Below are 25,177 nucleotides of genomic sequence, written 5' to 3'. Positions count from 1 at the left end.
TTTATTTCTAATTTTCAACAGAGTTTCAGAAAATTGATTGAAGCGCTGGCTGTAAATTAAACCAAGAAACAGGCTGAATGACACAATGTAAAACAATGTAAACATTAATGTTTTAGAATCATTGTATTGTGTCTCTGAATGCAACTATTAAACAAAACTGATATCGCCCTTGCACTAAATAAAACCAGCCTGAATTAAGAAATATTAGTTCAGAAAGTCTTTAAAATCAAGAACTCATAGCTTATCTAAATAAACAATTATCAACATTCATATTGCCACACAACAATTTTTAATTGGCTGTCTGCATATTGATACCATTATATTTCTGCATGGACAGCACACGCCATCTACTTGTAATCTGATCTGAAACATGCATTTGACCCTACATTTAGGGAGAAATAAATGAAATGAAAAAATTAGGGCTTATTATTGATTTTTAGAAACTACAGCAACGTTCCAATTATTTTATTCCATTGTCCGTTTAACAGCAAAATCAGTCTCCATAGTCAGACACTGACTGAATGGGTTGTACTGAAGAGCTCAGGGTCTTTAAAAGTGGCACTGCCATGGAAGGTCATGTTTGCCACAAGTCAGTTTGTGAATTTTCTGCCCAGGTAGATCTGCCCCAGTCAAGTGTAAGTGCTATTATTGCGAAATGGAATCATCAAGTAGCAACAACAGTTCAGCCCCAATGCAGTCGACCACACAATTATATAATTAAACAAATCCAACAATTAAACAATTAATAATCCAACAATTACTGCATGGCAATAGTGTGAGGAAGGCCCTTTCCTGTTCTTGCATGACTGTGCCCCTGTGCACAAAGCAAGCTCCATGGTTTGACAAGGTGGACTCCAGTGACCTGTGCACAGGCCTGACCTCAAACCCACTGAAAGTCTTTGGGATGATCTGGAATGTTGACTGCAACCCAGGCCTTCTCTTCCAACATCAGTGCCTGACCTCACAAAAGCTCTTTTGAGTGAATTGAGTGAACAAATTCCACAGACACACTCCAAAATCTTGTGGAAAGGCTTCCCCAGACTAATGGAGACTGCTAGATTCACAAATGGTAGGCAACGCAGTACTAATGTCCAAGCTTTCAGAATGAGATGTATAACAAGCTCATATAGGTGCAATGGTCAGGTGCCCACATACTGTTGACCATATAGTGTATTATACACTATACACATGAGTGAACCCTAGCTATGACAATGTAAAATAAGGAACTCAGCTTGATCAAAACAAGATAGACAAAAATAAAATGTTATAGGCTCATTTGCACAGTGAAGTCTTCTACAATAACAATAAAAAAGCCAATATCAAAATATGATTAACCAACGATGACTGTAACTGTCAACACAACAGATTCTGCAAATGATCTCTAACTACTAAAATGCAATCTTTTCTGCCTGTTAGTTTGAGCCTCTGAAAAGGCTCTGTAACAAATTATATTTAGTGTCCATTTTGGACAATATGAAATCCAAATCTGACAAAGTATAAAACTAATATATTAACAAGCATCACTGTAGCACATCTGTTTGAAGAGTTATTAAAACGGGCTAAATCTCCAGTCTTAATACATCTTAACATAACAGGAAAGTTGCTTAAAACTGTTTACTACCTTTAACAGAGAGTTATCATTAACTGGTAACCATGTATTCTCCATATATAAAGTATATATGGGGAATAGACTGCATATTCAACAAGTGATTCTCATTTCATTAAATCCTCTTCTCTACTCACTCAGCCTTAGCCCACTACAGTCATATTGCGGGATTTGCTTTTTCCTCTTCTTTTAATCACTTATTTTGTGTGGTTTGTGTGGCTGAAATGAGTTCTGACGTGAAATTCAAAATCTTGGTCTTTAGTTTTGTTTTGGGGTTTTATGATGTCAACAAAATCATGAAATTATGGGAGCCGTGCTGTGGCAAATTACCCAACAATCGTGAAACAGAAATAATCATCCTAAATCAGTGCATGAACCTCACCAATGCTACTGAGGCGGAATGTAATCAAATCCTTGCAGCAATATCCTAACATATATATCGGTGTATGGAATCAGTGCCTCCACTATATCATTCCTACACGTGTCACTTTATACATTATCAGTATTAAGATGTACACCTTCTACCTCGTACTCATACTGCTGTGGTCCATGCTGCTGTTATTTGTCCACCCCCTTTATTTGCACCTTCTATTTATTGTTTATTGTTTATTACTTTGGGAGTTAACTGGGCCGTGAGTACAATGTTTCATTCCACTTCATGTACCACATGTGATGTGAATGACAATAAAGCCTTTTATCTTATCTTATAATGTAAAGCCTTCCTAGAAGAGTAGAGGCAGTTACTGCAGCAAGGGAACGACAATTACTCTATTAATGTCCTTGATTTCAGAAGAAATATGCTGGATGAGCAGGTGTGCAACAAACTTTGTGACAACGTACGACTCTGGATATGTTGGAAAGAATTCACCTCCTCGGATGAGTGTCGAAACTCAAGACTCTACCACGAGTCCCGTCGCCTTAACCCACCACTTCTAGACCTTTGAGACAGCTCAGAGTGCTGGAAGATTACCCTCACAGACAACTCCGACTTGGCCAAACAGTGAGACTCAGTGGCCTTTTGACACCTCCAGTGTTAGATGCATCTCCTTTCCTCTGAAATCAGAGCCTGGTTTACAGCCTCTCTTCCCGACTGCTACTCAAACCTCTGGCTGTCTGTCCCTGGGTCTGTGTGTCCAGCTCCCTGAGCCTTTAGCCGGCTGCTAGCTCATTCACGCTAGCTCAGTTAACAGGCTTCTTCACAGCAGCTTAGCTACTTACCGCCACCCAGTTTGGGTATTCTGCCGATTTTACTGGTGATCTCCGCGGTAAGAGTGCCAAACTCCTGCTCGTAGGCTTCGAAATCCGACGACATAGTTGTAATTTGTGAGTTTTAAAGGTGTTAAAACAGGCTACGCGTCTCTGTTACTGCATCAAATGTTGTTATTGACGTCGCCGTCACTTCCTGGCTGTGTTACCCCGGTCGAGTTTCGCCGAAAACAACACGCCGCTGCTTTATTGGTTCTGACTAGAAACGGCAACAGTTTCAATTAATCTTTATTGTTTCACGTGAACGTTTTTGACCAAGGAAGCTGAAATTGACAATAAACCCAAATGATTAGCTACTTTAGGCTTCCAGTTATCTCGTGGCACTTCTCGGTCTGTCCACACATGAGCTGAGAGTACAGACGAATAGAGAGAGCACCGTTCAGGGCGAGAGGAGGACAAGAAGAAAATCAGAAGGAAGTATCGAGGTGGGTGCAAGGAAAGAAAGGAAAGCTCTTAACGTTGCAGTCGTTACCTGCACAGACAGCCATTAACTAGCTGTATACATGTAATTACCCTTTCAATATGCTATAGGGGGCGCATTACAGTATTTATACAGTCTTGAACGGGCAGAACTGTGAAGTGGTGAGTGACCCCTCTTCTGCATGACTTTACGTAGCCTGGTAGCTTAGCACGCTTGCTAAACCCGCTGTATTGGTGCGGGTAGCTCCGTACGCTAACTAAGTTTTTCAGTTCAGTTTAGATTAGACGCGAGTTCTGTGTCTGTTAACTTCTTTTACGGTGGCCACAGGATCGTAAACAGTGTCTGCACCGTACACTGCAGTTTTAGTAACGTAAGGCAGATCGTAAGTCAGCTGATAAGGTTCTAGATTTAATGTCAAAGGATCTTTATGGTAACATCTTTATGAAAAAGCTGGATAGCCGTCAGCAACACGGAACACGGGTCGTAGCGTCTTATACAGAAAACAAGAACTTGAAAAAACAATGTAAGAGTTTACTGAAGGGATTTAACTGTGCTTTACAGGTATAAACACAAACTTACAGTCAGTCCAGCAAAAACAGTAATTCAGTTGCCATAAATGAACAACTGCTTATTCTGTTAAAGGGCAGATTTTTTATGTTTAAGAGGTAAACTGAGTAATCCAGAGAGGTTTAATGTGAAACGCACCATTACTGAGTCAGAACTGTTCACGATGGTGGTGATAGGAACCAAACATCTGCAGCATATAATGCCTGTAAAAGCTCTCTCACACAAAACCATGATAGGAAATGTTTATGAATATGCCCAATGTATTGTTTTGCAATAGTTTTGTGTAAGCTGTTGGCCTAAATGATTTTTTTTAATACAGGGCAGAGGGGTACATCCAAAATAGTGTCCCAAAGATGTTTGTTTCAGATTCAGAATAGGTTACCATAATTATCAGTACATGTACACATTTTCAAAAAAGGTTTACAGAACATGTAGGATAATGTAAATCGAGTAAATAAAAGGCTTTATTAGCGTTGTGAACCCCTGATTCCTGTCATCGCCACTGTAAACACATCAGGGTGCATGAATTTCTGTGCAATGCATTTTACGCCAAACCACTCTGACTAATTTTGTCAACAGTTTAATTATGCAGAAATGTTGGAAAATAGGTGGAGTTTCAAGGCCTCCACCTTTAGCCATTAAAGCTGCTTTGCATCCTGGAGAGTTGTCATCATCATTTTCTCCTCTGCTCCCTTCCTTAGATGGATGATTCGCCTCCAGCTCGAGAATAGAGCTACCGAGTGACCGGAGAGAAAGAATGCCACACCCTATAAGAGCTGGTGACTCTAAGACACAGACGACTCCTTTGACTCATGAAACAGCTGATCTCTGGATGTTTCGGAGAAGACAAAAAATACATCCTTTGTCCTCCTCATGGTTAATTCATTCCGTTAGAGAGAGACAGCACATCTAACCATTTCACTGATCACTTCAAGGAACCTGAATAAATTTAAGAAACACACGCAGTACACAATGAACATTCTCTCAGCCATTATTGTATTTGAAAACCTCCATGAGGTTAGGCGGCTCTGTCACTGGGGTCCGATCATTGCACTTACTGTCATTGCTGTGTGCTCTTCCATGGCCATACTGGACTCCATTATCTGGTACTGGCCCCTGGACACCACTGGTGGCAGCATTAACTTTATTATGCTCATCAACTGGACGGTCCTTATTCTCTACAACTACTTCAACGCCATGTTTGTGGGTCCTGGATATATTCCTTTAGGGTGGAAACCGGTAAATAGTGTTTTGAAGTGTTTTTAGGGAGAATACCAAATCCTGCTTTATTCCATAACATAATGTAAATAACTGATGTCTGTTTGGTATAATATAGCTGCATGTTGGTCATGTGGTTTATTCTCTATAACAGGAAAATCAACAAGACACAATGTACTTACAGTTCTGTAGAGTGTGTCAAGGATATAAAGCTCCAAGGTCTCACCACTGCAGAAAGTGTAACAGGTAGCATTCCCTGTGGTTTTACTAACTGTACTTACATCAAAGATTTCTTGTTTGTATTTTATTAAGAGCCATATAATAGCCAGTGCTTGCATTAATACATTAATTAAACAAAACTCCTCCTGTCCTTCAGGTGCGTGATGAAGATGGACCACCACTGCCCCTGGATCAACAACTGTTGCGGACATCTGAATCATGCCTACTTCACTACTTTCCTCCTTCTGGCCCCATTGGGATGCACACACGCTGCTTTTATCTTCATCATGACAATGTACACCCAGTTGTATGACCGGGTCAGTCTTTTATCTACTGATCTTTAATTTATTCGATTTATTGTATTTGGTACAAGTTTCACTTTCAACTCCCAAAGCAGATTTTCAAGATTAAAAACAGGTGTTATTGACACCTGTTAATGTAATTATATTAATATGACAGATTATAACAGAATTTCATTGTCTTCTGTGCTTCTGCTGCAGATCTCTTTTGGTTGGAGCTCAGTGAAGATAGACATGAGTGCCGCACGACGCATCCACCATCCCATAATGCCATTCAGCGTGGCATCTTTTGCAGCCACCCTCTTTGCCTTGGGACTGGCCCTTGGCACCACTATTGCTGTGGGCATGCTGTTTTTCATACAGGTAAAGCACATTTATAGCTGCTCTTTTTAGCTTTCCCTATGTCAGCTTAGCCCAGGGGTTTTATGAGTGTACCACTGGCCATGCTGTCATGAGATGGCAAGTTTCCTCTGTTAGTAGAAGTAATACACTGACACTCTGTGCATCTGCAAAGTCACACAACCAGGGTTTTCATTCAAGCTCATTTGTTGAAAAATGAAAAATTTGTTTCCATCACTGTTTTTTTGCATTTCACCTTTATTGCTAAACATAAGGTATAAATAATCAGTGATTTTTAGCCATTTATGTGAATTTCTGGCTTTTCGTTAAAGCAGAATCAGGTAGTTATCATTCTCTTCCAAAGATGTTGCGTGTCTTGCACAATAGGGACAGCAAAGACTAACAATAAATGGAACTGGCTAAAATATATAAACATTGTTAAAACATCAGAATTCCTCTAATCAGTGACCTGTGCCGTGTGGAGAGATAAATGTTTTATGTTGTTACGAGAGTTGGCTAAAAGGATTGTTCTTTCATTTAGATTAAAGTAATTATGCGAAACAAAACCTCAATTGAAGTATGGATCGAGGAGAAGGTGAGCTTCTTTACCCTTTTGTTGCCAAATACAATGTTCAGTATATCAGTATGTTCAGCATATACTTAGAGAGTTTTCTAGGCTGTTCACATATTTGAGTTCTTAGTGCAATTAGCATTTACTGCCTGTAGAAGTGGTGCTTTGATAGATGTTTGCAAATACCACCACAGCTTCATAAGCTTTCTGAAAACCAGTAAGCGTTTACATTTTCTTTATACAAACTGCATGTTAGTAGAGTGAGCCTCTATAATATTCATCATATGATTTGGTAAATGGCATTATGTCATCTTTGCACTGTCCTCTTTACCACTTAGAAGCCTCAATGTTTCTTTCAGGCCAAAGACAGAATCCAGTACTACCAAACTGGAGAGGAGTTCATCTTCCCTTATGATCTCGGCAGTCGGTGGGAGAACTTTAAGCAGGTGTTCACCTGGTCTGGAACCCCAGAGGGAGATGGCATTGAGTGGCCTGTTAATGAGAAGTGCCACCAGCATACTCTAACTGTATGTGTTTATGTTTGGCATCTCACACTATACTGTGTTAATGTATTTATTGTGTTCAGGTTTGTCCTAGTTGTCATATTTGTTTTCTCTTTTTTCAGATTGAGCAACTAAAACAAAAAGCAGACAAGCGTGTGAGAAGTGTGAGTAATTGTCATGATGTCTCTTGGACACAAGAGGGCAGCAGTGGCTTAAAATGAATAGTAAACCAGACTCTCTTGTGTTCCTTAGGTCCAGTACAGAGTTGTGGAGAACTATAATGGGGCCTGCTGCCCACTGAGAAAGGGGTTTAACACATTTCTTAGGACACCTTGTACAGAGGAACCCAGGATCCAGCTTAGTAAAGGGGAGACCATCTTTGCCACAAGAGGAACAAAGTGAGTCATTCCCTTACTGAGAACACAGTGCTTGACCTATTTAAATGTTTTAACAAAGAAGAATTGATATAAGTAATTGTTTTTATTTACACTTCAGGTGGTGGATGTATGGGGACAAAGTTTTGGATGAGGAGCAGACTAAAGGTAGTCATTAGTAAATGACATCAATTTCCAGTATTTTCTTTTTCAAATTTCTGCTTAATTCAGTCGTTGAAATGTAAACAAAGGCGTTCACAGTGATTGTTGAGGAACTTACTGACTCAGATTTTCTTTAGAATGGTGGTGATAGGAACCCAGGGCTTGGGATGAATGCGCTAAAAAGATTTCATCATCCCCATTTTATTATTTTGCTATCCAGAAATGACCAGTCAAAAGTTTTAATAACATCATTTAGGGTTTATGATGGTAAAATAGTTGTAAATTAAAAAAAATAAAAAACAACTTTCCTTTGGGGCCTATTTTGCTTTACAGTACCCTGCATGTACCTCTCCCTCATGAATAGCGTGTAAAGTGCATTTTAAGCCAAACTTTATCAAAAAACTATCATAAAACAATATGTTGCACATCAGCCAGTGTATTTGCAAAAGGTATTGCGTAATAATATTCTGTGAGGGAGCTTTTAGAGGCTTTAAACTCTCCGCACATCTGATTCCTGTCATCGTCACTGTGAATAAATCTGAAATGGCAACTTTCGTTAGAGTGGAGCATTTTGCATCAGTCTGCTATGAATCACTGTTTAGATCTTAATGATTAATTTATTGAAATTACAAAAAATTGTGGAACTCCCCTTTAAATATTGCCTACAGTGGGATTGTTTATATATGTTACCTACTAAATATGTTTGTTGCTTTTTTTGTCTCTGCTCTTTTAGCTGCGGTTCGTGTGAGAGGATGGTTTCCACGGCGATGCGTGGAAAAGTGTCTCTATGACTCGGCAAACAATACATCAGCAAGTGAAGAAAAGAAAGACAAATAAAGTGGTAATTTACTTTACTGTACTGGTCGGCTTGTGTAGGGACGTCCTGTGGTCTGATTTACTGACTGGGCACCTTCTTGTATTTCTGTTGATGGCTGATGCCTGAGATACTCATGTTACAGGAAGTAGAAATGCAAATAGAGGAGCTTTCCAGCAATGTCTGCTTTCTGACTGAAGCGTTTTAAGGGCAGTCTTAGTCTGCATCACCAGATAGTAAAGCAAATAACTCTTTAAACCAGCAAATTCCGCTTCCTTAAGTGAACTTGTGTACCTCTGTAACATCTCCAAAGACAAGTTAATAAGTGAAATGTGGTGAGGAAGGAAACTGTCATTTTTCATGAGTTGATGATTTGGGGCACGTTTTTAGGATTTGAGCGAATGTTTACTTGAATTTGTTGTTCTCTCTCTTTCTCTTTTCTCTCTTTTTTTGTCCACACTGTTTATGCAATGCCTTTGCCAGTTGTAACAAGTTCTTAGTCATGCAATTTCTCTGTATTCTTTGTACAGAAAAATACCTTAATTTTATTTTGTATTATTTTTGTAAAACTGATGTCAACCTCACAAGAGAAGTAAACAATTCTGCTCTGTACAAAAACTGCTTGTTTGTCTATTTTTTTGCTTGTTTTCATATAAAACAACAAAGAAAATGATATACCTCTTTTCAGTGCATAATATGTTGAAATACATGCAAAGCTATATTATATGTAGGTCCAAGTTGTTCAGTAAAACTCTGGAGGACACAGCCAAGCTTTCCCAGGTGGTGTATATGTGTACAAAGCATATACTGCCATTTCTGTCATCAGAGGCAAGTACTGAAATCTATAGCTTGTGATCAAGATCTGCACAGTTAATGAAGTAAGTCCCCTTTTTTCAGAGGTCAGTAGGTCACAGGAACTCAATCCAGTGTCCTGTGGTCTTCTTGGACACATCACTGCATGTTAGCGTAGAGACTGTCAATCTGGTATTTGAAAAATTTGCTGAGCTCAGCTCTTTTAGCCTTCAGAGTTGGAGTCAGAAAGCCGTTCTCTACAGTGAACTGTTCAGGGTGTAGATACAGGTCCTTTACCTAGAAAAAACAGCAATATTAGCAATGTATGTTTGTTTTTGTTTCGGTCTGCATGTTTGTGTGTTTATCTTATATTTGCATACCTTTTAAACTAAAAATCACTGCCCTTATAAAAGATTTCTCAGACCCATTAATGATTCTTACTTGTTCAAATGATTTGAGACCTGCTTCATGTCCCAGCTTGATGAGGTCAGAGATGATGGCTTTTTTAATTTTCTGTAACGACAGAAAGCAGTCTGGTTTCACATTCTATAAGATCATGTTTGCTGCAGAGAGTGAGTTACAGTAAGTGGGCCATCATATGGAAATCTATTTTTTATATGTTTAATGTATGTAAACATCTCTCCTCAGACTATATAGTCCAAGCTGCAAAAATGACCAGTTTTAAGTCCATTCATTTTGTGATGTAATGAAAACAAATACATTTACATACAGTTTGAGCACCCCTAGTGAAATGACATGACTTGTTGATTGAAGTGAAAATAAGTTAACACATTCTCCACAAAGATCACATTAATGCAAAAGTTATGACACGTTATGTGTAAAAGTTATGCCACATTTTCAATTTTATGTTTTGCTGTTATAAATATGTTAAATAAAATAGAAGTTGTGCAAAGTGTAAGCAGTAATGATTTCCTTAGCAAAACTGCAATACTGAATGGAAATGCCTAAGCTATGTATCAGCATATTATTGTTGTTATGGTGTTAAAATATTATTATTATTATTGTTATTATAATTAGTTTGCAAAGCAAAAATACAGACCTCGTTTTTACATAGATCCTCCATTGTTCCCGTAACTCCAAGCTTTTCAGCAAAGCCGGGCAGCACTTCAGGGTCTGGCACCACTATGCCCACTAAGCAGGACTGACCACATTAAAGAGATTACACATCCACTCTTTGCTGAACTGTCTAATACACCATTACACAGAATTTGGAGTATTAATGTGAACTGAAGAGATGTTACCTACCTGCAAACTGTCCCCATGAACAAACACTTGTGCAACTAAAGCACTCCGAACATATACATTTTCAATCTTTTCAGGAGCAATGTATTCACCCTGGGCCAGTTTGAAGATGTTCTTCTTCCTGTCGATAATCTTCAAAACCCCACTCTAACAAACAGTGCAAGCAGATTAAACATCTAACATTAAAACATTTCAATACAAAATCAATGTAAACATGCAGGAAAGAAAATGTAGATATACAGTACTGTACAAAAGTTTTAGGCATCTAAGCAAATTTACCTCAGCAGTGAGTTTAATACAATATACCCTAGAATAAAGTCATATTCATAATTCAAATAAACATAAAAACAGTAAAAAGTAACAAGAATTTATTGGGTCCATGTTTTTCCTTGACACCTTCACAGCCGCCACAGAGACTCGTTAATATAATCAATTAAATCATGAGCACTGGGCTTTCTCGAGGAGAGGTTTGAAAATGGTTAAACAAACACACTAATATCCATAAAATCACTCTTTATTTTATATATATATATATATATATATATATATATATATATATATATATATATATATATATATATGTATATATAATCACTAATAATTTATGTTCTATAAATTTTGTTTATTCAAATATTAACACTTTTCTCAGCAAATAAACACATACTACACAAATAAAAAGATTTTGAGACCTTTGCACAGTACTGTACATACTGAAGAAACTGAAAGTATGCACTGGAGAATAAAAGAGCAACAGATACAGCTGCCACTGGTTTAATTACTTCCTAGACAGAGTTAATGATCCATTCTAAGAGAGGAGTCGTACCGGGAGCCATTTGCCGATGTCACCCGTATGAAGCCACCCATCTTGGTCAAGTGCCTCTGCAGTCCTCTCTGGGTCATTTAGATAGCCAATGAAGACATTCTTCCCTTTTATACATACCTGAGGCACAAATGATCATAAATGACCCTCAAAGACTAATCATTATACATTCCTTTGAAAATAGCTCTGCTTTTCAGGTTACCTCTCCTTCATTGTTGGATGCAAAATAATTCATCTCCTCAACGTCTACTAGTTTCACCACATTACATGGAACAGGCACACCAACATGTCCTAAACAGAGCACATGACAGTATCACACAAGGCGTATACAAACGTGGAGGTCATTTGAGGATACCCTGAGTATCAAGTATGCCAAGTCAAAGTGATTTAACTATGGACACATACCAGCAGTCCAGTCACCAGGCAGGGAGATGGTGCAACCAGCTGTGCACTCCGTTTGGCCATACGCCTCAAATATCTAAAAATGAGATCAGGCCAAGGTCATTGATTATTGTAGGGTCACCTAGTTACCATGAGATAAGTTCTGATCTAAGTTCTGATCTGTCTTATCTTACTAACAGCCTCTACAGCAGTCATAGTAACTACCAGAGGAGAAGAACTTTTCAAAGTTTTTTTTCAAGAATTTTCTAGTTTCTATACTTGAGATCTCTTTTCATTCAAGTTTTTTGACTTATATTTGTTACATTAACTAAAACATTTACTACTCCGTTTGTACTACTTACTGCTACTTTCTACACGTTATGTTTAAAAGCAAATTCATTATGCTGTGATCTACAGACTTTTGAGCTTCTTTTCTTCCCAGTCCTAGTGAACACACAGCAAGATATTAAAAATGTCTGTGTGATACCATTAATGACTGCTATACAGTTGTATGCAAAAGTTTGGGCACTCCAAATGATATGTTTTGTTGATTTGAAAGTGAAAATAACAACATATCGCTGCAGTGGAACAAAACCTCGAATCTCCATTTTACAGTTTTTGACATAAATTGAAATTGGCTGTTGTCCTTTACATTATGTGTCAACTGATGAATGGACCGAGAGAAATGGCCCAAAATGCCCCTCTCACTCTTTTCTTCCACTGTTTGTTCCCTATAAAGGACCTGATAACTTATTTTCACTTAGAAAATCAACAAAGCATGTAATTTGACCAAAGGTGTACAGTGTACAGTTTGAAAAAACACTGGCATTGCTGGTTAAACTACCTAAAAATGGATAGATGGATAGACAAACAAATGATCAGGCAGGACAGGTAGTTACCTCCAAAGCTCAGTTATGCTTGCTAGGTTATTTTTTGCTCTTTCTTACTTGAACAGAGAGAAGAGACCATGGGGGCACCCAGTATGGGCAGGACAAACCATAAGCCTTGTCATTTGTGAGGATGCTGCTTACACAAATGGAATAGGGATACACAATGGAATAGGGACCCAGGAATAGGACTGCCCAATTTTCAATGAAACAGGAGAATTTTGGCAAAATATATTACCCATTATATTCACAGGACATGTTCTATACTTTCGCCCGAAGACTGCTGGGATAGGCTCCAGCATCCCCCCGCGACCCTGACGGAGAAGCGGCTTAGATAGTGGATGGATGGATGGATGTTCTATACTTTGTGTATTGTGTACCCACAAGAGCAACATTAATCAAATCAGAAAGAAAACACGGATATAGGCTCCTAGAGGTTAAATTACTTAAAGCCCAGGGGGCCTAAATCTATTAGTTTTATTTCTAACCTGACTGATCAAATGCAACTGAGGACTATACTTACAACACTTCTTTCCTAGCATGCTTCAGTACACTGAATATACTTCTGTCTCACGTGTTATTCCTTTTTGGACAGACTGATGTTCAACTCAGAATACATCATTTTAAATTTTTTTTAAAAATTTAAAAAAAATCCGTTTCATATTTGAGTTCATATTTTTGTATTTTTACTTCAGTAAGGAACTTGTATACCTCTACTACCTCTGGTTACTGCTTCTTGATTGTGCTGAGACACTGTCATAAATTTTAATGCATAAGTATATTCCTTATTACTGAGTAACAGTAGGGCTTTAACACAGCCTGAGATGTTGCACTTGAGGCAGAATTCAGGGGTTTGTGCCACCTTTTCCCACACAGCCGCAAGACTGAGGAAGATTTTTGTACCTGGCACCCGAGGCATGCCCTGAGGAAGCTGAGCACCGAGGGAGAGATTGGAGCGGCACCCGTCACCATCACCCGTACACGCCCCCCCAGAGACTCCTGCAAAGAGAGGAATATAAACACTGAAGCACCGTCCCCCCCAGGAGCGCAGCAAGTCACTAAGCAGACCTTCATTACCATCTCAAAGTTTCCTTTTCTTTCTACTGCTTTCCCTCTATTCCTCTCAGAGGGAAACTGAAGCCAGCTGAATGTTCAGGCCTAATGGCGATACCTGCACTTTGTGGAAGATGAACTTGTCCCATATGCTGTCGTTTCGTATGATGCCCTGCTTCACCTCCGCATGTTTCCTTTCAATGGCGAAGTTTAGCAGCCACTTCTTGAATGGAGTCTGGGCCCCACTCTGAACCTGAAGGGATGAGAGGAGACGTAGGGCTTAACAATGAAAGGCCTGTAAAGGATAAAGAGCATTTTGCTGCAGACAAAATGGGTAGAGAAAATCTAATTCTCATAACATTAGCTATTACATGATGTATGCTTCACTAATCTAAAGTTCAAGATGTCAGAGGCTCAAACAGCACAAAGGGTGACTTTAACATACCACACTATCCAATTTGTGTTTACTCAGACATGTGAAAGAGGCTAAAATGAGGACAAACGTGTTTTTACCCGATCATACACACGATTGAGAAGACGTGGAACCACTGGGAAAACCGTGGGCTGCAAGGTTTTCATGTCATCAGGAAGCAGTCTGATATCGCCCTGGAAAAAGCCCACTCTTCCCCCCGCACCATACAACACTGTCTGGCAGACAAAAACAATCTTGACTTCAGTATGACTCAGAGTTAGTGCACCACCATGGCATTATCTATGAGCCCAACATTTTACTTCTATGTTATTTTTCCTCCTGAGGTGTACTTATTATATTTGGGTGGATTTATGTGATGAAACTTATCACTTAAAATAATTAAACGGGCTGTTTTTCATTCCTGTGCCTTTAAAACTGACATAGAACAGTCAGAACGAAACCTTGTAACACCACAATGGTAACTTTACAGGAGGTGAAAAACACCTACTGTATTTTTAAAGTAAGTCAATGTAATCAAACCTTTTTTCATTCTTTTGGTCCAAAAACTAAAATAATGTCAAAAATGCGGATTCAAGGTTTTGTTCCGACAGCAGCGATATGTAAATGACCTCTTTTCTGACTGGTTGTCTTGTACTGCGCTTGGTTCAAAATGCAACCTGAGCTGAAACACTCAGTGTGAAGGGGCAGAGCTGAACCACTGTAGGCTGAATAGGTGTATATATGCAGATATGCTGGTTTTCGTGACATTCCAAAAACAGAGAAATCTAAATATGCTGTTTTTGCAGCTTAGTTTCCATACATGGCTTCTAATCTTTATTTCAAAGAGGTGAGGAAAATACTGGCTTTTCCACACTGTTAGAAATAAAGGTTCTGTGCGGGTACATTTTTCATTCATGAAGGTACAAACATTGTTCCCTCAAAGGTACAACAGTGGATTTAAGGTACCATAAAAGTGGTTTTGTGTACCTTAAATGAGGCTGAAAAGTACACATTTGTTCCTTTTCATATAGTTGATAGTTTTGTACCTTTTTTCTGAGAGTGAATGATATGAACCCTTTCAGATCACATTTCTTATTTTTTTACCTAACTTGAGAACACCAGCTGCTATTTCCAGTGTGTCAAAATTTCATGACAAACAGACCTACAGAAATAATTATGAAATCATCCTTCTCCTGTAGCTTTCCTTTTTTGGAGATATAAGTAATATATATGTAATTGAGATATATGTAATTGTGTTAGCGAGCAATATCTCTACCTGTACAACTCTCTCAAACATGTGGGCCAGTGGCAGAAAGGAGATGGACACATCGGTGGGTAGTGGTGTGAAGGCACTCTGAAAAGCATGAGTCGAATATTCCTCTTTGTTACTGACTAACACTGTTCTTTCCATGGTTGTTTTCACTGATAACAATTCCAACACTGATGGTCTCAGCCACCACAGTAATATTCTGTACCTCAAAGCTTTTAACAAAACTGGCAGCGTCTGCGATTACATTTTCATGAGTTAACATGGCTCCTTTTGGATCACCTAAAACAGAGGATGAAGGACAGTATTTTGAAACTACTATTAATAGTTTCAATTACAAATTCACACATTAGTAAAACAAAAGTGAAAAAGAAAAAGCTGGAATAACCAAGTTGTCGACAAGAAGAAACAAGTGAGATAATACAAATGGCCTTCAAAGCTGTCATACTGTGATTTATGTAATTCTGTCATTGTAAATGATGTGCACTTACCAGTAGTTCCACTGGTAAAGCACACAATGCTCAAATCTTCTGGCTTTGGTGGCTGTAGATACATACATGATCATAAAATGCATGAAAATCTAAATAAACATGAAAATAATCACATTCAATTATATTTTATTCCAAAGCAAACAACATTGTCTGCTTATTGCTTACAAGAAGGCAGTTGACTAAATAACTCACCACTGGTTTGCGAAGATTATCTTTCCCTAAAGCCTGAAAGCACAAAAATATCCTTTCATTTTAGTGTAATTAGTTTTTTAATTGTTTTCAAACAATTAATAACAGTTCAGGTCTCAACATAATATGACATAACAATAAGTGCTGTCTGAGTGTACCTCCACATCCTTTAGACTCAAGACCTCTACTCCACATTTGGAGGCTCTTTCTGCTAGAGCAGCATCAAACGGGTCCATGATGATGACAGTTTTGAGTACAGGTGTAAGGCTTTTCTCACAGTTAGTGAGGAGTGTCTCTGCTTTGATCTGCTTGTCACAAAGTACTGTAGATATGTTTGCTGCAAGGCAGAGAGAGAAGACCATTAGGATCTTGCTCACAATACTAGTTCTTTAATACAACAGGTAATGTGTTAAGGAAAGATGGAAGCTATGTTATGGTATTTAGAAAAATAATGAGAAGCGCTTGTGGTAATAGAAGAGTAATATATTTTCTTCTAATAAAAGAAATAGCATATCGCTGTTGTCAGAAAAAAAATTATCCAAAATGATAACTTTACAGGAGAAGGAAAAAACTTCTTTTACTTATGATGTAAGTCAATGGAACCAGACATTTTTCCAAGTCATTTTGGCCCATTTTTTTTGGTCCGTTCATCATGAAAAACAACAAAAATGGACGTACAAGGTTTTGCTCCCACAGTAGTAGATAAGTAGGTGATTGTAAATCCTGATGGGGTAGCAATTTGTAGAATTGCTATTCTATTGATGAAAAAAGCACTTTACTTATTCTTGTGAAAAAAAACATGCAGGCAGCAGAGCATACAACAGCTAATCTATAATCTGTAATAATTCAAGTTGAATAGGGATTAAACCTCAAGGGAACCTAGGTATTAAATCTGTTCCATATCTAAATCTGTTCCAGTGAACACCTCTAATGAAGCTGAGAGGAAAGCAGATGTAATTACCTCTGTTAATGATGAATACCAGAGCCTCGGGACCCAGTGTGTCGTACAGTGGAACAGCCACCATGGAATAGGTATAGCAGGCCAGCTCAGAGATAATCCACTGCATGTACAGAAGTAAAGTTCGTCAGCATACAAAACAAAATCTTTTACCTCTGTCTAAAAGAACTGGTTAAACTGATGATCAACATACACATTTTCAAAAGTTTTCCCTTTTGGGAAAGTATGGACCTCAAGATGGTTGTTGTGTACTTTTGTCCATTTTTAAAGACAACAGCATGTCATAAAGTGTCAGAAACCACATAAGCAAGTCTACTTGAGGTTATGTAACAAGCTGATGCATTTGAAGGCAAACTTCAGACAACAAGTTTCTTGGCTGTGCCATGGGATTTGGGGTAAAGAGAAAATATTTGGGGGCTGGCTGAATGTCAGCATCTTTGGTAAGTGACAGAATGTAAATCAGAGGCCAGATCATTCAGACAATCACCTCTGGTCGGTTCTGAGCAAAGATGCCAATGAAGGTATCTGGTGAAGGTTTCAGGCCTCTGTGGAGCAGCCCAGAGCCCAGATACTCAGCCCTGTCTGAAACCTGCGAAAACCAGAGCACAGCACTGACATGGAAATACTTTCTCATATCACGGCCTCGCCTGCCCAGCTGCTGAATATAACTGACATAAATACCTGTTTGTATTTCAGCCACTGATATGGCTTCCCAGCTTTTCTGTACCCCAAGCATGGTCCATTTCCTGCACAGCACATATCACTGATTACACGAGACAGCTGTTGATGTTTGAACTGAGATTAGAGTAAACAGACAGTGCAAGATATGGGTAAATCCAAAGGAGACCTGAACGTGTAACGTCTCAGAGCAGTGGTGGGTGGTAAGCCTAAACCCATACACATGTTAAAAATACAAACAGTGACTCAGGTAGAAGCATACGTACCTTTCCAAAAACAGCTGGTGTACAATGTACCAGATAAAAAATATTTAAGTACAGGGTCAGTTGTAAAACTGCAGAGGAACTTAATAGTACATCTAGCAAATGTCTTAGGTGCAGTTTGTCTTCTTTTGATGTGTTCTTAGATGAAATTAAAATGATGAACCCTAAATGTGACAGGTGTGACCAATCACAAAGCAGGATTTTATCCATTTCATCAAGTCTATGTACCATATAGAGGCACTTTGTAGTCCTTCAATTACAGACTGTAGTCCATCTGTTTCTCTGCATACATTGTAAGCCCCCTTTTACCCTGTTCTTCAATGTTCAGGACCCCCACAGAGCAGGTAGTATTCAGGCGGTGGGTCAGCACTATAGTGACACTTACATGGTGGTGGTGTGTTAGTGTGTGTTGTCCTGGTATGAGTGGATCAGACACAGCAGTGCTGCTGGAGTTTTTAAACACCTCAGTATAACTACTGGACTGAAAATAGTCCACCAACCAAAAAAATCCAGTTAACAGCGTCCTGTGGGCAGCATCCTGTGACCACAGATGAAACACTAGAGGATGACTTACACAAACTGTGCAGCAACAGACGAGCTACTGTCTCTGACTTTACATCTACAAGGTGAACCAAACAAGGTTAGAGTAACTAATAGACTGGACACCGAGTGGACACGGAGGTCCTGTGGGGGTCATGACCATCAAAGAACAAGGTAAAAAAGGAACAAAGAAAATATGCAGACAAAAAAATCAACCACAGTCTGTGCTTGCAGATCATCAAAGTGCACCTAAATGGTAAGTGGCCCTAGCAAAATGGACAAAGAGTGTAGATGCAAGGAGGTGTACTTAGTAAAGAGGCTGGCTGGTGTACATTATTATAAACTCTAGCTATTAGAGATTGGAGGCCCCCTACCTGAGATGTGTAATCCCCTCTGGAAAACCTCATACAGAGTTTTAGCATCCTCGTGTAAATAGGATATCAAGTTGTCATCTTTCACATAGCCACCTTTTCTGGCTCCACCCTGCAAATCAGTGTCATCAGCACAAGCTGACTGAGTAAGCAAATACATTGACTTACCACTTATGTCATAAATAAAATTTTTTTTTTATAATATCAATTCCATTTATGACAGTCCATCTGGTGTCATGTCAACCTGTTTTGTTTGTGTGCCACTGTGATATGTTTGTAGTGTCTACAGGACAGGAGGAGCACTCTCACCGCAATACCCACGGTCTGCCTGTTCAGGTCTACAGGCGGCCTCAGGGGCTTCGGCCTGGTGTTGACATAAAATAAGGCGGCTGCACCCAGAGAAAACAAGAACACCAGCGCCGGGGTTGGCAGAGGAGAGAAAAGAAACGCAAACAAGAAATCCATGCTGTCAGACCTGTTGGGGCAAAACAGTACAATAAATCAAATATGAACAATCTATGATGAAAACAATATCATATGTCTACAAGTGTTTTCATGTAGTTGTGTTCCCACTGGTATGTATATGTAAAGTTCAAGGTTAGAGTGATTATAGCTAATCTGTCTGTTATAATATGCTACAATGACGGCAACACAGAGCTCATATAGCCCATAAAACAGAACTGTATTTAATGCTATAAGAAAGTACAAGATTTCTATAGTGCTGAGAAACACTTTGTAATAATCTCATGTCTGCATTATTTCTGTAGTTCTGTCTTTGAGTATTCTACAACACTTTTGTAGGATCCTGTAAATTATAGTAATTGACAGAATTTACTCTCTTCAGTTTACAATGTAGATAAGAATTCAATTCAGTTTTGGATACATAAACTACAGAATAAAGCATTTCAGTGCTTATAATTGTTTTCCATTAGGTTCTGATTTAAAGACACAAAAGTAAAGATACTAATAAGCTGCAAAATCATTTTGATCTTGCATAACTGTGCTCAGAGTTTAGATCAAATGATGCAATGCTGTTGCTCAATCAAAAAAAATACCAAGTAGATTTACATCTGCCAAAGCAGTGCCAACGTGAGGACTTACTAAAGCACACAGCATTACGATCCCTCACATCTAGGCTGATGGGATAAAGTGTGCATCAGCGAATGTACTGTTTCTGCAAGTATGTGCCAACAACTGAGAGAAGCATAATATTCACATAATATAAATACTTACATTTAGCTGCATACTACTATACTTAACATACACTAATGAATGGATGTGTAATGACGTTGCTACTAGTTTTAACACTACACCACATGTACACCACACTGAAAAAAGATAGCTCTTCAAGGGTCCGTTAGTAAAGAAAATGGTTCCATGTAGAACCATGGACACTCAAAGAACCCTTTGCATGATTAAAGTATTCCTTGCCTCATTAAATGGTTCTTCAGGTTGATGGAGCATCCTTTTTGAAAAGGGTTCTATATAGCACCCAAAAGGACTCTCCTGTTGTTACTTTTTTCTAAAAGGTTCTATGTAGAACTGTCTACAGCACATTCTCCATCAATCAGAAGAACAATTTATATATATATATATATATATATGTATATATATATATATATATATATTATATATATATATATATATATATATATATATATATATGAACATCGAACTGGAAGCGAAAAGTGAGGAAACATTCAAATGACTTCAGTAAACAGAACTGGAAATGGCAGAAGAGTAGTGATGTACATAGTACGTCCACATTAACCACAGGTTCCTAAGCAGTACAACTTTTTCTGCTATAGCTAACGAGCTAACCTAGCTACCAACTTTAACAACTTCTGAGTCAGAACCATTGACCTTGTTTCCTGTCGGGTTGAAGGATTTTGATATCTTGATGAGAACCATTAACGTAACCTTTCAGACAGAAACACAGCCAACTCTTTACTTATTTAAAAAACAACATGTGTTATAAAAATCCTGAAGTAACTATTAAAACTCATTCTAAAACCGCAACAAGAACATATTTTACAATATATTTTTAGATGTGTTCTTTAAAGAAAAGGTAAAAAAATGCAAGATTTAATTCACTATAATGAATCTGGCCCCTAGACACAGAGTCCCCTGCACCACACATTTCAGTGCTTTCCTTCATTCTTAAAAAAGATGGTCTCTTTAGTGAAGGTAATGGTCCTATTTAGAAATATTGTGTGCGCAAATGGTTATTTACATGGAGAATTGGTTGTATAACGTTCTATCTAGAACATTTTTGAAAATGGTTCTGTGTATCCCCTAAAAGGGTTCTTGTTACAAGCTTGATGTTGTAACAATAGAGGAACCCTTTTTTGGTGCTATACAGAGCCAGAAGAAGGTTCTAGAACCATATAAACACTCTCTCAAATAACTCTGAAGAACCATTTCACCATGCAAAGAATCATTTAAGCATGCAAATTGTGCTTCAGGGGTCATGGTTCTGTACAGAACCATTTTCTTTACTAAAAACTCTTAAAGAACCAACTGCTTTTTTTCTGCTTGATAGCGATTCAACAAGTGACTCCTGTTCACTCCATTCAATTCTAGTTTGATACAGTTAACTGTGTGCAACGCTAAAATTCTCTAGTAAAGTTCTCAAAACGTTCCTTAAACAGCTGGCGCAAGTTACCTTGTAAAGAGTTTATCTATCTTATTGACTCAGCGTTGACCCTGTCCTTGTCACTGATGCCCAGCATGGCAAACATGACACCTCACCACATGGAGAAGGGAGCACCACCAGTTAATCAGTCTTATTGAGATATTACAATGTTAATGTTAAACATGATAATACAGTGTCAGTTCTAGGTCTAGTCCAGTACCTGTATGTCCTGCAGGAGTCTGCCGTCCCTCAGGTAATGAAGCTGGAAACAACAGCTCACAGAGCAAGTCTCCTGAATGGTAATGTCACACAGGAAGGCTGAGGAAGGTATGTGTACAGGTCCCATAAAATAGCTCACAACACCCAAAAGACCTTTGAACCATGGCTGCTATCTATTGCCTGATAATAAAAATGAGTATAGACATAAACACAGAGTGGCAATGTTTCAATAAAACAATGAGGATTAGAGATGTTGCAATAATCTTCTGGCGTAAGTGTGCATTTATGTCCAGCATGAAAAACTTACTAATATTCTTACTAAAAAGCTATCAATGTAAATGCAAGAGAGAGAGAGCTTAATCTAGAGGTTTGTTTTCGCAGGTCAATTTGACTCTGTATTGTGCATTTGACCTGGCAAAATGTTTCAGAGTTCAGGTAAAAATATCTTGGCATTCATCCTTTAGTTTTGTCCTTGTACCTGCACTTATCTAAAAATCAGTCAAATGTCCCACAAAGCCAGTGGGTGCACTGGCATAGAGTCAGCTGACTTTACCACTGGTGATGGTAACACCCCTATTGTTGAAGACATGCTCCTCAATTACTATAAAAACAATTCATTGTTTCAGTTCGTTTTAGTTTAGCTACATTTTTGAAAAAGTCCAGGGAAGTCTGAAGTCCACTGAAGTGAAACCTATACTTTAAATGCACTATTTATTTACTTTCAATGTTTAAAATCAATGATTAAAGACATTAACATTAACTGAAGTTGACAAATGCATCCTCTTGGGTAACACTTTATTTGGAGTGGTCCTTTGTAGATAATTACACCACGTTCCAATGTATTATGCAAATTGGATTGAAGTGTCATAAAGATTCATTTTTTTGTTTCTCAATTAAAATCATGGATGGTATTGTGTCTCAGGGCTCTGTGGATCAATCTCACGGAAATCAATCTCAGACACCTGTGATAATTAGTTTGCCAGGTGAGCCCAATTAAAGGAAAACTACTTAAGAAGGATGTTCCACATTATTAAGCAGGCCACAGGTTTCAAGCAACATGGGAAAGAAAAAGGATCTCTCTGTTGCCGAAAAGCGTCAAATAGTGCAATGCCTTGGACAAGATATGAAAACATGAGATATTTCAGGAAAACTTAAGCGTGATCATCGCACTGTGAAGAGATTTGTGGCTGATTCAGAGCACAGACGGGTTCGTGCAGATAAAGGCAGAATGAGGAAGGTTTCTGCCAGGCAAGTTCATCGGATTAAGAGAGCAGCTGCTAAAATGCCATTACAAACCAGCAAACAGGTATTTGAAGCTGCTGGTGCCTCTGGAGTCCTACGAACCTCAAGGTGTAGGATCCTTCAGAGGCTTGCTGTGGTGCATAAACCTACTATTCGGCCACCCCTAACCAGTGCTCACAAGCAGAAACGGTTGCAGTGGGCCCAGACATACACGAAGACTAATTTCCAAACAGTCTAGTTTACTGATGAGTGTTGTGCAACCCTGGATGGTCCAGATGGATGGAGTAGTGGATGGTTGGTGAATGGCCACCATGTCCCAACAAGGTTGCTACGCCAGCAATGAGGTGGCGGAGTCATGTTTTGGGCCGGAATCATGGGGAGAGAGCTGGTACGGCCCTTTAGGGTCCCTGAAGGTGTGAAAATGACCTCGGCAAAGTATATAGAGTTTCTGACTGACCACTTTCATCCATGGTACAAAAAGAAGGACCGTGCCTTCCGGAGCAAAATCATCTTCATGCATGACAATGCACCATCTCAGGCTGCAAAGAATACCTCTGTGTCATTGGCTGCTATGGGCATAAAAGGAGAGAAACTCATGGTGTGGCCACCATCTTCCCCTGACCTCAACCCTATAGAGAACCTTTGGAGTATCATCAAGCAAAAGATCTATGAGGGTGGGAGGCAGTTCACATCAAAACAGCAGCTCTGGGAGGCTATTCTGACATCATGCAAAGAAATTCAAGCAGAAACTCTCCAAAAACTCACAGGTTCAATGGATGCAAGAATTGTGAAGGTGATATCAAAGAAGGGTTCCTATGTTAACATGTAACTTGGCCTGTTAGGATGTTTTTGATTGAAATAGCTTTTGATTTCAGTGAATGTGACCTCCTAATGCTGCAAATTCAACAAATGACCATTTTCAGTTCTTTACAACCTATAAAATGTTTTGAAACTCTACTGTGCATAATAATTTGGAACAGTGCATTTTTTTTTTTTGAAGAATACACTGTTATCATTGGGAGGTTTGTTCAATAAAATAAAAACGGGTGATGACTTTCATTATACTGACTCATTTGCATCGACCATTTATGAAAATCAGGGAAAAATATCATTTGCATAATAATTTGGAACGCGGTGCAATAAACTCTTAACAGATTATCAATCACATATCAGTGAAGAAGCAGCAGTGCAGTACATGAATACGTTAGTGTAAATATCTTGTAGATGTTCTGTTGACACATTACTTACAATAAGTATATGTATTGTTAATATGTTACTTCCATTATGCAAAAACCTAACCCTAACCCAGGCCTTAATCCTTACTCCTACCTTAACCTCATCCCAAAACCTAATCCTAACCCTCATATGTTTTGGACATGTTACTGCAAGACCACTGAGTGTTTGTTTCATCTAAAAAGGACCACTCAAATTAAAACGTCACTGAAATTCTAGCACACAATTTATTAACTTGCATCATTCAGATCACAGAAGTTTTACACGCATATTAAACATCATATTATTCATTTTTTATTGCGTACCTTAGCTGGTGTTAGCATTTTGGCCTAGATTTGATGAGCTATAAGCTACAACAGCATAATTCAGCTCGCTAGCATAGCATTTCGCACTATTAACTCAACATTGTGTAGCAAATCTGAGCTCCAAACAATACTTATTAGGTTGAATTTTCCAGCATTCTATAAATCTTATCCAAAACTGATCTATGGGCAGAGCATGGACAGGTAATAAACTCCATGTATGCTGGCTCTATTTGATTGAATGGAAGTGTGGGGCATGATCAAGTATTCTAAAGTGCTAATAGGATGTTCAGTTGTGCCACACAATCCTAGAGACATGCTCTAGTGCAGTCCAAAGACGGTGTCTGTTTATTATTTTCACCCAGATGACTTGCCGTCTTGTGTTTGATGATTCAGCACATCGTTCACAGCTTTGCTGAAAAACAGTCATCAGTCAGCAGAAAATCAGAGACAGCTGCTAACAAGAGAGCAGCACCTGAGCCAGAGAGCCACTCATCTTCCATCATTAACACATTTCAGCAGCAGGCAGGTACGGCAGAGCGTGACCTTGTGAACGCACCACTCTATTCTCTCGCTCTCTGCATCATTATCACAGCTCTTCAGGTGCCTCGGCTGAACTTTGACAATTGAACGTAATGAAGGGTGAGGAAGCTGATAAGCTGCAAGCACCTTTGGACTATTTGTAATCTGTGGCTGATAAAAGGTGGCATGGAAAGAAAGAGTGGAAGAGTCACAGCCCATGTTTCTGATTTTGCCGAAGGATGGATGTTGTCCATTGTAGTCGTCAGTGGGTCAAAGTTGAAAGACAGAAGACAGGTTCAA

General features: G+C 38.7%; 3 protein-coding genes across 7 annotated transcripts in view; 1 reads left to right on the top strand and 2 right to left on the bottom strand.

The window, feature by feature from the left end:
• Window positions 1-3,030, bottom strand: part of vti1a (vesicle transport through interaction with t-SNAREs 1A) — a 160,590-nt gene extending 157,560 nt beyond the window's left edge. For all 4 annotated transcript variants that reach the window (XM_017696042.2, XM_017696040.2, XM_037544009.1 and 1 more), the window contains exon 1: window positions 2,825-3,030. In XM_017696042.2, coding sequence (XP_017551531.1) covers window positions 2,825-2,918 — 94 coding nt within the window. In that variant the 5' untranslated portion in view covers window positions 2,919-3,030. The remainder of the gene's footprint in view (window positions 1-2,824) is intronic.
• Window positions 3,031-3,091: 61 nt separating this feature from the next.
• zdhhc6 (zinc finger DHHC-type palmitoyltransferase 6) lies at window positions 3,092-8,879 on the top strand. 2 transcript variants are annotated; one of them, XM_017696038.2, is made up of 11 exons: window positions 3,092-3,297; window positions 4,562-5,099; window positions 5,233-5,324; window positions 5,455-5,614; window positions 5,798-5,959; window positions 6,477-6,530; window positions 6,866-7,033; window positions 7,132-7,173; window positions 7,262-7,407; window positions 7,505-7,551; window positions 8,279-8,879. In XM_017696038.2, exons 2-11 carry the CDS (start codon window positions 4,833-4,835, stop codon window positions 8,380-8,382), a joined length of 1,242 nt encoding a protein of 413 aa, XP_017551527.1. In that variant the 5' UTR covers window positions 3,092-3,297; window positions 4,562-4,832; the 3' UTR covers window positions 8,383-8,879. The 2 variants fall into 2 exon arrangements, with proteins under 2 accessions (XP_017551527.1, XP_017551528.1); XM_017696039.2 differs by lacking the exon at window positions 3,092-3,297 and adding an exon at window positions 3,308-3,454.
• Window positions 8,880-8,884: 5 nt separating this feature from the next.
• Window positions 8,885-21,681, bottom strand: acsl5 (acyl-CoA synthetase long chain family member 5). The gene is made up of 21 exons (XM_017695884.2): window positions 21,580-21,681; window positions 19,034-19,199; window positions 18,728-18,836; window positions 17,554-17,618; window positions 17,360-17,461; window positions 16,876-16,975; window positions 16,073-16,251; window positions 15,918-15,950; window positions 15,726-15,777; window positions 15,443-15,516; window positions 15,244-15,321; window positions 14,069-14,203; window positions 13,674-13,808; window positions 13,406-13,501; window positions 11,640-11,712; window positions 11,437-11,525; window positions 11,238-11,354; window positions 10,418-10,561; window positions 10,212-10,313; window positions 9,593-9,664; window positions 8,885-9,448 (listed from the first exon to the last, which is right to left on the bottom strand). Exons 2-21 carry the CDS (start codon window positions 19,187-19,189, stop codon window positions 9,311-9,313), a joined length of 2,049 nt encoding a protein of 682 aa, XP_017551373.2. The 5' UTR covers window positions 19,190-19,199; window positions 21,580-21,681; the 3' UTR covers window positions 8,885-9,310.
• Window positions 21,682-25,177: the final 3,496 nt, after the last annotated feature.

This window comes from Pygocentrus nattereri, chromosome 13, assembly GCF_015220715.1.
Source record: "Pygocentrus nattereri isolate fPygNat1 chromosome 13, fPygNat1.pri, whole genome shotgun sequence".
Lineage (NCBI taxonomy): Eukaryota > Metazoa > Chordata > Actinopteri > Characiformes > Serrasalmidae > Pygocentrus > Pygocentrus nattereri.
The sequence above is the reverse complement of the archived record's forward strand: the minus strand, read 5'-3'. Positions and strand labels throughout refer to the sequence as shown.

Coding starts and splice junctions, on each gene's coding strand:
- zdhhc6 (XM_017696038.2), top strand. CDS start 4,833: ATGAACATTCTCTCAGCCATTATTGTATTTGAAAACCTCCATGAGGTT. Junction 5,615..5,797: donor ACACCCAGTTGTATGACCGG/GTCAGTCTTTTA, acceptor CTTCTGCTGCAG/ATCTCTTTTGGTTGGAGCTC. Junction 7,552..8,278: donor GGATGAGGAGCAGACTAAAG/GTAGTCATTAGT, acceptor CTGCTCTTTTAG/CTGCGGTTCGTGTGAGAGGA.
- acsl5 (XM_017695884.2), bottom strand. CDS start 19,189: ATGGATTTCTTGTTTGCGTTTCTTTTCTCTCCTCTGCCAACCCCGGCG. Junction 13,502..13,673: donor TCATCTTCCACAAAGTGCAG/GTATCGCCATTA, acceptor CTCTCTTTGCAG/GAGTCTCTGGGGGGGCGTGT. Junction 11,355..11,436: donor CATCCAACAATGAAGGAGAG/GTAACCTGAAAA, acceptor TTTGTGCCTCAG/GTATGTATAAAAGGGAAGAA.